Genomic DNA, 12,800 nt, shown 5'->3' on the forward strand with positions numbered 1-12,800 from the left:
TCTTCTCCCCCCCTTCTCTTGACTTGCGGCTATATTCAGAGTCTTGGAACAGCGGCGGCGGCGGCGTTGGCGGCGATATCTTTTTGTAATATAGGTAGATATATATATACTAAATCTAAGCATTTGTGGTCTAAGTAAATAATATTAATAAAAAATGGAATACTTTAAAACCAAATACAGTTACAGTGATTCTAAACTTTCAGATTGAAAATTAACGTAATTCCACATTTAACAAGCCCATTGATTTTTCATAATTTATCGTTGTGAATTCAAAAGATTCAAATAAGAAAATATTGTTTTCATAATCTGAAATAAAAAAAACAAAAAATGAAAAACAGTAAGGTTACAAGTAAAGGTTGTAGTAAGCTTACGCAGTAAGGTTGTGGTAAGTTAAAATTGTAAGTTTACATTAAGGTTATTCTAAGCTTGGTGTAAGGTTACGATAAGGATGCTATCTAGGCATAAATATAATTAATATAAATTAACTAATAAATTATTCGTGCGCAGTAGTTTTCTATGACACCTACGAATACGCAGTAAATTTTTTTTCAAAAACCCTAACAACCCTAAGCTTACTACAACCTTTGCATGTAACCATAGAGCAATATGATATAGGGAAGGTGGGGGAATTGGAGCCTCTTAAGAAAAATTACTTCTAAAAAAACCGACTTATTCTTATAATAAAATATTGTTTCGGTCATATTTTACTACTTTTGTTATTTATTTTTAATTATAATTAATTAGAAATTAAGAGAAAGAAAGGAAATTTGCAAAAAAAAATTTTTTCTAAAAAAATGCATTTTCTCCCATTATCCCACCTGTGGGGTATTGGGAGCTCTTACTTGAAATTCCAATAAAATGATAAAATTTCTATTTTTTTTAATACTTTTTTTATTTTGTCAATAATTCTCGACAGATGAATATTTTACAAAATATTTAAGACATAAAAAAGACCTACAGCTTCTTTAGTATTAAAATATTCAATAATAACACATTTTAGACAATAAAACACAAAAATATGGATTCTCAGTAATTAACCTTTAAACTGATACGTGCCGAAAAATCACACTAACTGATTTCACCGGTCTGTCAGACCGCTATTCATTTTTTATGTTATTTTATTGATTTTAAATTTTGTAAAGTCAATTGTTGTATATATTTTTTATTTTTTATGATTAAAAAGTCAATTTCTATATTGTTTCGTTTTAATTTTTTTATTTTTACATAATTTAGAACGCTTTAAAAAAACGCTTTAAAAAAAAGTTATAAGCGATGAAAGTTTTAATAGCGGTCTGTCAGACCGCTAAATCAGTTTAAAGGTTAAATATGCAAGAATATCAAATTTTATAAATGAATCTTCACCGAAAAAAAAATCCTTTTGTTTCAAGAGGATTCCTCTTATTTCAATGCATATTTTCCTCTAGTATATGCTGCAAAAGGATGTCCTCTAGGTTTAAGAGGATTGTCCTCTATGTAAAATTATTCCTCTTAATTTAAGAGGATACTCTTATTTTAAGAGGAAAATATTATCTTAAAAAGAACTATGAACTTGAATTTTATTCTTAAAACAAGAGTATTATTCTTTAAATGAGACTATTTTCCTCTAATTTCAAGAGGATCGAAACAAAGGGACTATTCTAGAGCATTCTTCTTATATTCAGAATAATCTTTTTAGAATAACAATAATACTCTTAGAATTTAGAATAATCTTCTATGTTTAAGAATATTCCTCTAAATTCTAAGAGGATTTCCCATTGAATGTCGCTCATGCGCAAAGATGATTGCGTCATATCATTTACGTCGCGTCATAAATCGCATATTATGCCTGAAAAAGTTTTAGTTTCTGTGTGAAAAAAAGGAGAATAAACCAAAATGGATAATAATCTTTTATAAATATCTTGATAGAGTTGCAACTTACACAATACGTGCCTATTTTTGAAGGTAAAAGAAATTTTTAAGAAAATTTAAATAATTTTGAGGTTATGCTATTTAAAATTTTATTTTATTATGTACGATTTTTATTTATTTTAATTTTATTTAAAATTTATATAAAATAAATTTTCAAATTTAATGAATATTATATGTTTTGCGCATAAAAATATTATTAAAAATAGATTTAGTTGATTTTATTCAAAAAAAAATTTAAATCAATTTCAATTTATTTATACTCAAACAGATGTAAATCATGGAATATCAAATTTTATTCCTTTTAATTTTATAAATTATATCTATGACATACTCTTAAATTAAGAGGAATAATTTTACATAGAGGACAATCCTCTTAAACCTAGAGGACATCCTTTTGCAGCATATACTAGAGGAAAATATGCATTGAAATAAGAGGAATCCTCTTGAAACAAGAGGATTTTTTTTCGGTGTATATTTATCTCTAATAAAATCACAAAACATAATTAAATAATAAATTTTTAACTATTTAATTTGATCTCCAGAAATATTTTCCATTTCAAAAAAAAAACTCGAAAACTTGAATTTAATTTACTTGTAGTTTCTACAAATCTTTCAGAAATGTGACCATTTGTCTTGGTATGACATACAGGAAAACTGTCCAAGTTTTCCAAGTTATTTCCGCGGAATTCAAACTCTTTATGTATTTGAAATTAAAAAGCTCCCATTACCCCACCTTCCCCTATGGGTAAATTTTTGAAAATATACAAATTAAAAAATGCATACCGAAGTTGCACTTTTGTAGATATGTACATTTTAAACTTTGTTAGATTGTAAAATAAGGTACTGGCCATGAAATGGTTTACAAAATACATTAAACGGATAAGAAAACAAAAAGGGTATAGCCGGATAAGTATGAAAAAATTGCCCCCGCTCGTATTTTATTCATATTATTGCTATATGTTCCCACCCACATGAATATAACTTTCTGAAACTTTCAACTCAAAATTTTGCGTTTTTTGGGAGTTATGGAGGAGGAAAGAAAAATAAAAAAAGGCATTTTTCTCAAAAACTACTAGATGGATTTTAATGAGCTTTGGATATGTTACAGTGACAAGTAAAACGATTATAAAAAAAATTGTCAACATTTTTTTTCAAAAAACTAAAACATTTTGGATTTTTAAATTTTCAAAAAATTTTTGGGGTTCTATTTAACTGGTACACTAAATATTTTTTACCATTTTACTCTTCAAAGTGTCCCACTTAATAAAAAAAAATGTTGCCTGACATGATTTGAAGGTGCGTCACAGTGGAAAACTCGAAAAACCCTTCTTGGTATATGTTTATGTAGTATAGGACTGTCAAACTTTTAGACATTGATCTATTTTCAAAAATTTATTATGTAGAGAGACAAAATAATTTTTTATAACCCATTTTTACAATCGTGGGTAGGTCCTAGTAAGGTAGCACTATCTATATCGAAATTAAAATTTCGTAAAATTTTTTACAATGTAAAAAATAGACGTTGAATTTCAACTCCCTAGGTGATGATATAAAAGTCCCACCCTTTTAGTGTTAAAGCGAAGGGAGTTAATGCTTTACGAGTTAATTTTATCCCTATTGAAAAATTCCTGTGAAGGAACACACATACACTGAAAAAAAAAATTTATTTGGATAAATAATAATATATAATATATAATATAATAATCTTGGTATTCATTCATTCCGTCCGGACCCCTGCTGGGTTTTCGGTGACAGAGAAAAGAACAAGTTATGGAGAGAGAAAGATATATCTTTAATTTGCAAATGAGGGTTCGCTTGACCTGCAATCTGTTAAAGAGGATTAATTAATAAAACTGAATAGGTAACGCATACCTTTCTTTCTTACACCAAGGAATATAACATAAGTACTTCTTTGTTTAACATTGCGTTTCTTTATCTAGACAATTCAAAATGGCATAAGAACACTTTTTTTCAATTTTATATATTTTTGGACACTTTTTGGTATTACCATAAAGTTTGAACTCTTTTCTACATAATGCATATATTCTATTTAAATTATATTGTGATTAAATAGAAAAATTTCAAGTTTTTGGAACTTGATACATTTTTCTTGTTTTCAAAGTTTGTGTTAAACAGTGGGACCTTCATACTTTATAAATATATATGTTTTGCATTAAATAACGTTAACAAATGTTGCAAAACACTCATAATTTAATAATATTTTACATTTTTATAATACGATGTCAAGTTTCATATGAAAAATTGCTATTATTTTTTTTTACGTTTACAGTACTGCTGATCATACGTCATAATTTGGTCATAACCTAAAAACAATTTGGAGGAAAATTTGAATAGTCGTTCTCTTATCAAGTGTTATTTTTCAAATGTTGCCGTACAATAATTGTAATAATTATAAATTTTGAATTTTTTAATGTTTTTTAGCATAAAAAAATCACATTTTTAGTCGCTATGTAAGTATAAATGCGCATGCGTATAGCTGACACAACTTATAATTAGTGTTGCCAAAATCCACGTTTCATAAATTTAAATTTTTGCCTGTCCCAGTGTTTAATGTCCCACTGTTTAAATTGAGCAATCGCAAGAAATTGTTAAAATAAAAATTGTTTGTAAAATTTTAAAATATTTTAAATTATTGGATATTATACTTAAAAACATGTGTAAACGAAGTAACAATTACACTTTTTTTTAAAACTGTCCTATCTTATGTTATTTTGAATCCTCTAGATAGAGAAATGCAATATTAAATGAAAATTATATGTTATATTCCTTGATGTGAGAAAGAAAGATATACATTACCTCTTCAGTTTTTGACTTTTATCTTTATATTTCCATGTGATAATACACGGAAAAAATTTCGAGCCGTCAGACGTGCCGATGTCAATGTAAACCTACAGTACATTTCACTATGTACTCAGAGTTAATCTTCATTAACAAAGGTTCTATTGGCCAAGGGTTGGTACATCGTTATTTTTCTATATAATAAATGTGAAAAAAGAAATTATTACCTGGGTCCTCAGAGTTAATCCCCATTAACAAAGGTTCTATTGTCCAATGGTTGGTTTTTTTGTGGTATTTGTTCCGGGGTTTTAATACAGGTATAAATACGTATATATGTTATTTTTAATGAACTACTGATTACTCATATAAGAGTGTACTTTTTGCACTTATTGGCTGATCAGTAGTTACTGATTCATAGTTACTCATAGTTCTCTCATTCTTTTGGATATTTGGTAGTTTTATTGGATAAAAGGCAAAATTGGTTATATTGCATTAAAGTAAAAATTGGTTATATTCAATTAAAGGAAAAATTGGTTATATTTAGTAAAAGGTAAAATTGGTTATATTTAATAAAAGGTAAAATTGGTTGTATTGAATTAAAGACAAAATTGGTTATATTTAATAAAAGGCAAAATATTTAGATTTTCATGAATCAAAAATAAGAAAATCTGAAAGCACTGAGTATTTTTTCTCATATCACTGGCTACTGTGGAAACCAAAAAGTTAAATTCCAAAACTCTGAATGTTTTTCGCACAGCACTCAATGCTCTGCAGAAAATAATCACTATTTTTTTGACAGTTATTAGAATTTCGGTTTATATTAATGGACAACAGAGTTTTCAAAGCTAGAAATATAGCAATAAATTCTTCGCTCGAAGTCGTGACTGCTTTCCTCACAGCTCTGAGTACTGTGTAGAATTATTTTTTAGAATTAAAAAAAAAAAGAACATTTAACTTACCTGAAAATATCCTCTTGCTGTCGGTATAGTAGAGTTCTTATAACTTTTAAGAAAACTTTTTTTAAAAATTAAATTGCAATTATTTTAAACTGTGCTCGATAAATAATAAAATAATTAATAAAATTTGCAATTTCTATTAAATATAAATTATTTTTTCACACATTTTACACTAATTTCTGAATAGTGTTGCCGCAAGACTCAAGACTTTTCGAGACAAGACGAGACTAAAGGTGACAAGACCAAGACAAGACGGACCATTTATCTTGTCTCGATTATTCAAGACGAGACGAGATCAACTGTGTCAAGATCAAGACAAGACCAAGAGTCTCGAGTATAAACTGATTACTAGAAAAATAAGTATTACGCATAACTTTGTTAAGTGTAAATGAATACTTTCATTCTCATAAATTTTAATTTATCCACAAATAAATAATTATTAATATAGAGAACACGTAATAAAATTTTTTAATTATTAAAAAACACGAACATTTAAAATAATAGAAATCTATTTGTTATAAAAATTTTAGATTTCTTTACTTTTCTTTAAATTCATTTTTGATTTTAGTAGAGACAGAAGAAGAAAACCAGGAGTTCAAACATAAAAGATATTCTATGTTGTTGTTACTTAGCCTGTTTCGGTTGTAATATTCATTATTATTAGAGGTGTGCAATAACTCGAATTTTACATGGACTCGAAATTCGAACCGAACCGAGTCCATGTTAATTCTTATGGAGAGAATCGAATTTTTGACATTTGCACAACTCTAATTATTATATTATTCGTATAGCAATATATAGTAGCATAATCGATTTTTTATTTGTAATTGAAATTTTTCTGCTATATAACATATCAAAATTTATGGAACATATGAATAAGTGTTTTTATTTACAATATACAGACAAAATATTAAGTCAGTTATCTGAGGTTTAATACATCATATCACGAGTCTTTTGAACTATGTTTAACCTAAAAGTTCTGCTACTTCTGGTTTTCTTACTGAAAATTATTCTCTAAGGTTTAAATAATAAGAAAAAAGTTTTTAAAAAAATATTTTTTTAAAAAAAGTTTCCAAACTTGTTCTAAGGTTTAAATAAGAAAAAAGTTAAAAAAAATTTTTTTTAAAAAAACTTTTTTTATTATTTAAGCCTTAGAGAATACCTTTCAACAAGAAAACCAGAAGTAACAAAATCTTTGAGTTGAACATAGTTCAAACGACCCGTGATATAAAAACAAATCAATAATTTTTATTTTTTGAAAAATATCGAGACCATTCAAGACGAGACGAGACTCTATGTATCAAGACGAGACTTTTTCGAGACAAGACTCATTGTTCGTCTCGACTTTACAAGACGAGACGAGATTGATCAGAATCTCGTCTTGTCTCGTCTTGCGGCAACACTATTTCTGAAAATATTATGAAAACTGACAACGAGTTAAAATCTACAGTTACCACTTGCACATATCAAGTAATTATTTATTATTTATCACGTTAATAATTAAAATTCTTACAAAAATTAACTCTATGAATGTTCATTTATCCTCACAATACTAATTTTTATAAATTTTCATCAATTTAAAGCTTTTTTTTGATAATTACCTAAATTCGACTTAGATTCGACTTAGATTCGACCCAGCTGGGTCGATTTTAGGTAAATCGAATCCGCCAGGGAATTTTCTTATATTTTTATGAAAAACAGATTATTTGACTAAAATTATTTATATTTCATTAAATAAGAAGTAATAAACTTTAATAATATGAAACAAATTACTTTTTATTAATAAACGTAAGAAATAATAATTTTTATTACTTCGCGAGATAAATATTTAAATTAATAATGTTGAAACTTAATATTTTTTAATCATAATTATCTATAAATTTAGATTAGGTTGTAATTTGATATTAGATAAGAAATCTTAAAATCTTTAAACTTGTGAAATACAAATAAATATTTAAAATTTACCTATAATAATTCATTTTAAAAATAATTATTTATTATTTCATTATTGTATAATAACTTTATTTGCTACATAACTGAAAAATTAAAAAAAGCGATAGTTTTCAGAAAGACTTTTTGAAGTCTTCATTTCTTTATATCTATTATTCATTAACTGTTTATAAACATGTCAATTAAAATCATAATTTGAAAAGAAAAAATAACCATGGCTATCTTCTTTTAAATTGATGTTAAACGTTCCTTTGTTTTCTAAATTCTAAAAAATAATTATGCACAGTACTCAGAGCTGTGAGAACAGCAGTCACGACTTCGAGCAAAGAATTTATTGCTACATTTGTAGTTCTGAATAATCTGTTGTCAACTAATATGAAACGAAACTCTGTTTACTGTCAAAAAAAGTTGTAATTATTTTCTGCAGAGCATTCAGTGCTGTGTGGAGAACATTCAGAGTTTTGAAATTTAATTTTTTGGTTTACACAGTAGCCAGTGCTATGAGAAAAAATACTCATTGCTTTCAGATTTTCTCCGTGATTACCACCCATGGGTGGTAACATATAGTAATAATATGAATAAAATACGAGCGGAGCAATTTTTCCATACTTATCCGACTATACCCTTTGAATCAATTTTGACTAAATTCTTGTTTTAAAAGTGCAGCTTAGGTTCAGAAGTTATAACATATAGCTTACCGTGGCAAAAAATTCGAAGGATAAAATAAATGTTTTACCTACATTTATATTAACGTTTTGATCACTTTTATTTAACATTATGCATAATAATTGTTTTATTTCAGGCGTCGCGTTAGTCCATTCAAAATCATATCTTTAATAATACCAATAAAATATTTGTAATAGAATTTTGAGTCTATGTCAAGATGCCAGAGACAGGAGGTTCAACTACAAACGCATGTAAAAAATCATACACGAATGCAATGAAAATAAATATAAGCGTTTATATTAAAAATAATTTTATTATTAAATAAGTGTTTCAAAGACAAAAAAAATGTGTTAAATCAGTTAGGACGCTATAGGAAATTTTTTATTACTTGACGGCGACGTGACAAACACGATACGCCTGCTATGGGGCAGTCCTGTGACTTATCCCCACTACCGTAGTTGGACCTCGTTTCTCTATAGCCTTTTTGCTCTATGTCCATAGAAATAATTTATTGGGGATTCCCTTCTTAAATTAATTCCCAAATAGCACAATTATTTCTTTACACGGTGTTACATGGTAAATTTGGCAATATTACATTGCAACATTCAGGCAAGGTTCGAGCAAGATTGAATAATTCCGCCTAACAACAACCTTGCATGGTCTAAGGCAATGTTGCGCTGCAATATTGAGAAATTATTACACGGCAAGTCTGAGGCAATATTACAACGACTTTTTGTTTTAAGAAGAAAAGAACTCTAGTATGTTTTTAAAATAATCTAAATATACTATTGGGATCTGAAATCATAGGGAATCATGGGAAAAATAACCCACTTGTGGTAGCCATCTTGGTTTTTATCTTTTTCTTTAGCATATATTAGAGAAAGACGGAATGAAAACATGGCCATCACAACAAGGCTCTCACCAGATGGCGTATCACAGTGAGTGACTATACACCGCAGTGAAAAGAGAAACATTCTCATGCGAAAGTGAGAAACTTTTCTCCTCTATGAGTGAGGAAAATCAAGGTTGCCAACCTAGAAGACGTGTTGGTAAGGTAGGTATTGAATAGTTTCTCAAGAAAAAGTTAAATACCTACCTTACCAACACGTCTTCTAGGTTGGCAACCTTGATTTTACTCACTCATAGAGGAGAAAAGTTTCTGACTTTCGCATGAGAATTTTTCTCTTCTTACTGCGGTGTATAGTCACTCAGTATTTCAGATCGCAATAAAGGCACTTATATACCTCACCGATCCCGAGTATACTTCTGTCGTGTACCATTGGAGTGAAAGAAACATAAGATATTTGTCTGTTTTACTCCAATGGTACACAACGCAAGTATACTCGGGATCGGTAATGTATACAAACGCCTTAAGTAATAAGTTTGGCTCGTTAGTGAAAGTCAGAACTCACGCGCATTACCTCAATATAATTTTAATGTTACATACAATACCGTATTAAGTAAAATGTAAGAAATTGTGCCATCTGGGTTTTAATTAGGAACATGGCATTGAAGCTCAGAGTTGTGCCGATCAGTTACGCAAACACTACTTGTAATAATGATTTAATCTGATCAAATATATATGTCCTTTCTTTTATTAATTTATTTCCTTTTCATTTTAACGCCCTACAACCATCCATATTCTTCTTTAAATATTATTAGTAAACTACCCTATTGAAAAAAACACGTATAATTATACGTATAATAATACGTATTATTATACGTATATTTATACGTGTTTTTTTTCAATACGGGAAAGTAACATATATATTTCTCTTCTAAAAATTATTTTTAACTTACATATAATTCCTTAGATTATTACTTTGAGTGTATACCAATTGTCCAGTTAAACATAAATAAAATAAGTGAAAAACTTGAGCCACCGCAATAAAACATTCTTTTAAAACAAAACGAATATCATCCACTTTGAATAGAACCTACAAAATACATTTAAAATTTCAATTTTGCCAAAAAAAGATAATAATAATTTCAAAAATGCTTGCCACACTCCCATGAATAGCCACTAATACTATTACAACTCCAAATGAGAAGAATAAGCAAAATGAAAAAAGATCGTTGACATAATTAATTAACCTGTTGCGTACGAAAAAAAAAATTTAAATATTACATAATTTTGAAAATAATTTTTAAATAAAAATTATAATAAACACTTTGTTAAATGACAAATTAATATCATATACGAACATAAGAATTCTATTGTGTATTTCCACACAAGAGGCAGCCTTCCTATACATTACGGATGTATTAATCAACAATTTTGCTGTGTCTTCTTGAATCATAATTACTTTTAATTTATATCTGAAAAAGAATAAGTGCATTTATTGAGAAAATGCATGGTACGTACAAACCCAGTCAGCATGTAGCAAGTTTGGTAGAGTATAGCAAAATGTTCGATCACGACAAGCATGCTGCAAGTTTATAAAACTTAACACGATGCGCAGTTGTAAACAGAAACTGTTTGCGCTGCGTAATAATTTTTTTAACCTCCAAAGTACCCCACACAGCACAAAATATTACTATCGGAACTATATCCCGTATGGATAAAGTTCTGAAGTCGAAATACAAATAATAATATGATAACCTTACAGCAATATTTTGTGCTATCTGGGACCCTGTAAAAAATTATTGGAAGGTACCAGGGAGTAGTATAAGGAGACCGAACGCCATGCGCGGAAAGTGGCCGCACTTTTGGTGATCATAATTCTCATGGGCACACTTCTGTCGATATCAGCGCTTTTAGTGTAGAAAAGTGGCACTATTTGTCGTCTGCTACTGTGATTATTCAGTGCACATGTTGTTTTTATTAGACAAACAAATTATTTAGTGTTTGTATAATATATGATCTTGGGAAGGTAAATTTGAATAAAATTTAAAAGTGTGTCGTTAAATTGGCGACGTTTCGTTGGCCAAGGTTTGCCAACCTCATCAGGCTAGAAATTTTTTATTAAAACATATAGATTACACTTCAATTTTTATAAAGGTCCGACAGTGCCGTCCAATCATTTCTCTAATTAATAGTCCCACTCATTTTCTTGCTAAAATTTTATATAATTCTTTAAAAGACTGTATTAAATTACCAGCATCACATATTAACAATAGTTCAGAACTGAAAAATAAATTATGTAATTTCACTATTCACACCTTTATTTCACTTGACGTAAGTTCTATGTTTACAAATGTCTCTTGTGAATTAGTCATTCAAAGTCTAGATCGACGTATAAGCTTTATAAATAAAAATTGTAAAATTCCTTTTTGCGACATTATTGATTGTACCAAATTTGTATTCAACAACACATACTTTTCTTCTGATGGAAAATTCTACAGACAATTTTATGGAACTCCGATGGGTTCTCCGATTTCAGCGTTCGTCTCAAATATTGTAATGGATGATCTGGAAACTGATTGTTTAAAAATATTGAAAGAAAATCATAATTGTGTCCCACTATTCTATTTTAGATATGTGGATGACACTATTTTAGCAATAAAGAAAGAACATGTGAATATTGTCATTGATACTTTCAATTCCTACAATCAAAAATTGCAATTTACCATGGAAATAGAAAAAAATAAATCCATTAATTTTCTTGACTTAAAACTCATTAGAGAGAACAATCGTATAATTACTAACTGGTATCAAAAACCTACCTATTCTGACAGACTTATTAATTATTTTTCGGATCATCCAATTCAACAAAAAAAGAATATTGTATATAATTTGGTTGACAGGGCGATTTCATTATCTAATAAAAAATTCCATTTTGACAATTTAAAAAAAATTAAAACTATTTTAAAAAATAACTGCTATCCTCTAGACTTTATAAAAAAACATATTAAACTCCGCATGAACAAATTAAAATTCTCTAATAGTATCAATAATGATCAAAATAGTGCCAATATTTACAATCGAATCCCCAAGGTTTCCTTACCTTTTAACGAAAAATATTTTTTCAAGTTGTCAAGTGTTCTTAGAGAATTTCATTGTACTTCTATTCCCCTTGTTAATAAAAGTTCCAATTCTATTGTAAAATTAGGCAAAGATACGACCAAAAAATGGGAAAGAACAAATGTGGTTTATAAGTTTGATTGTAAAGACTGCCACGCGACATATATAGGAGAAACGAAGCGATCGTTACAGACTCGCATCAATGAACATAAAAAAGTCAATGATAATTGAGGGCCTGGGAAGCTAAACCGACGAAGCGCTCGGACTCAGGCAGTGAGTAGTGGGGATATTGCCATATTTCGATCTACTGACTCTCTGATTGGCTCTCACTGGCTGCCTGTGCAGGCAGCCGGAGGTGGGAGTGCGTCCTAACTGGCAATATCCCCACTACTCACTGCCTGAGTCCGAGCGCTTCGTCGGTTGTGCTTTCCAGGCCCTCAATTCTGTAGTTTATAGACACATAAGATCATGCGCGAGCTCTCACGCAAGTTCATCCCAGGAACCTTTTCATACAGGATCTTATGTGTGAACCTGTATGGGAACCCACATAAGAACTC

The 12,800-nt window shown here is 28.9% G+C and overlaps 1 protein-coding gene and 1 long non-coding RNA gene across 2 annotated transcripts in view; both read right to left on the minus strand.

Moving 5' to 3' along the window:
- Positions 1-10,364, minus strand: LOC127279386 (uncharacterized). The gene is made up of 3 exons (XR_007842630.1): positions 10,080-10,364; positions 8,312-8,444; positions 1-306 (listed from the first exon to the last, which is right to left on the minus strand). It is a non-coding gene; the product is annotated as an uncharacterized LOC127279386 (long non-coding RNA).
- LOC127279520 (uncharacterized) overlaps positions 10,365-12,800 on the minus strand; it is a 22,631-nt gene continuing 20,195 nt past the window's right edge. The window contains exons 2-3 of the mRNA XM_051301918.1: positions 10,481-10,598; positions 10,365-10,373 (exon numbers count right to left, since the gene is read on the minus strand). Of these exons, the coding sequence (XP_051157875.1) occupies positions 10,365-10,373; positions 10,481-10,598 (127 nt within the window). The remainder of the gene's footprint in view (positions 10,374-10,480; positions 10,599-12,800) is intronic.

Source organism: Leptopilina boulardi, unplaced genomic scaffold, assembly GCF_019393585.1.
Source record: "Leptopilina boulardi isolate dan_hultmark-lab unplaced genomic scaffold, ZJU_Lbou_2.1 LbouV2_216, whole genome shotgun sequence".
Lineage (NCBI taxonomy): Eukaryota > Metazoa > Arthropoda > Insecta > Hymenoptera > Figitidae > Leptopilina > Leptopilina boulardi.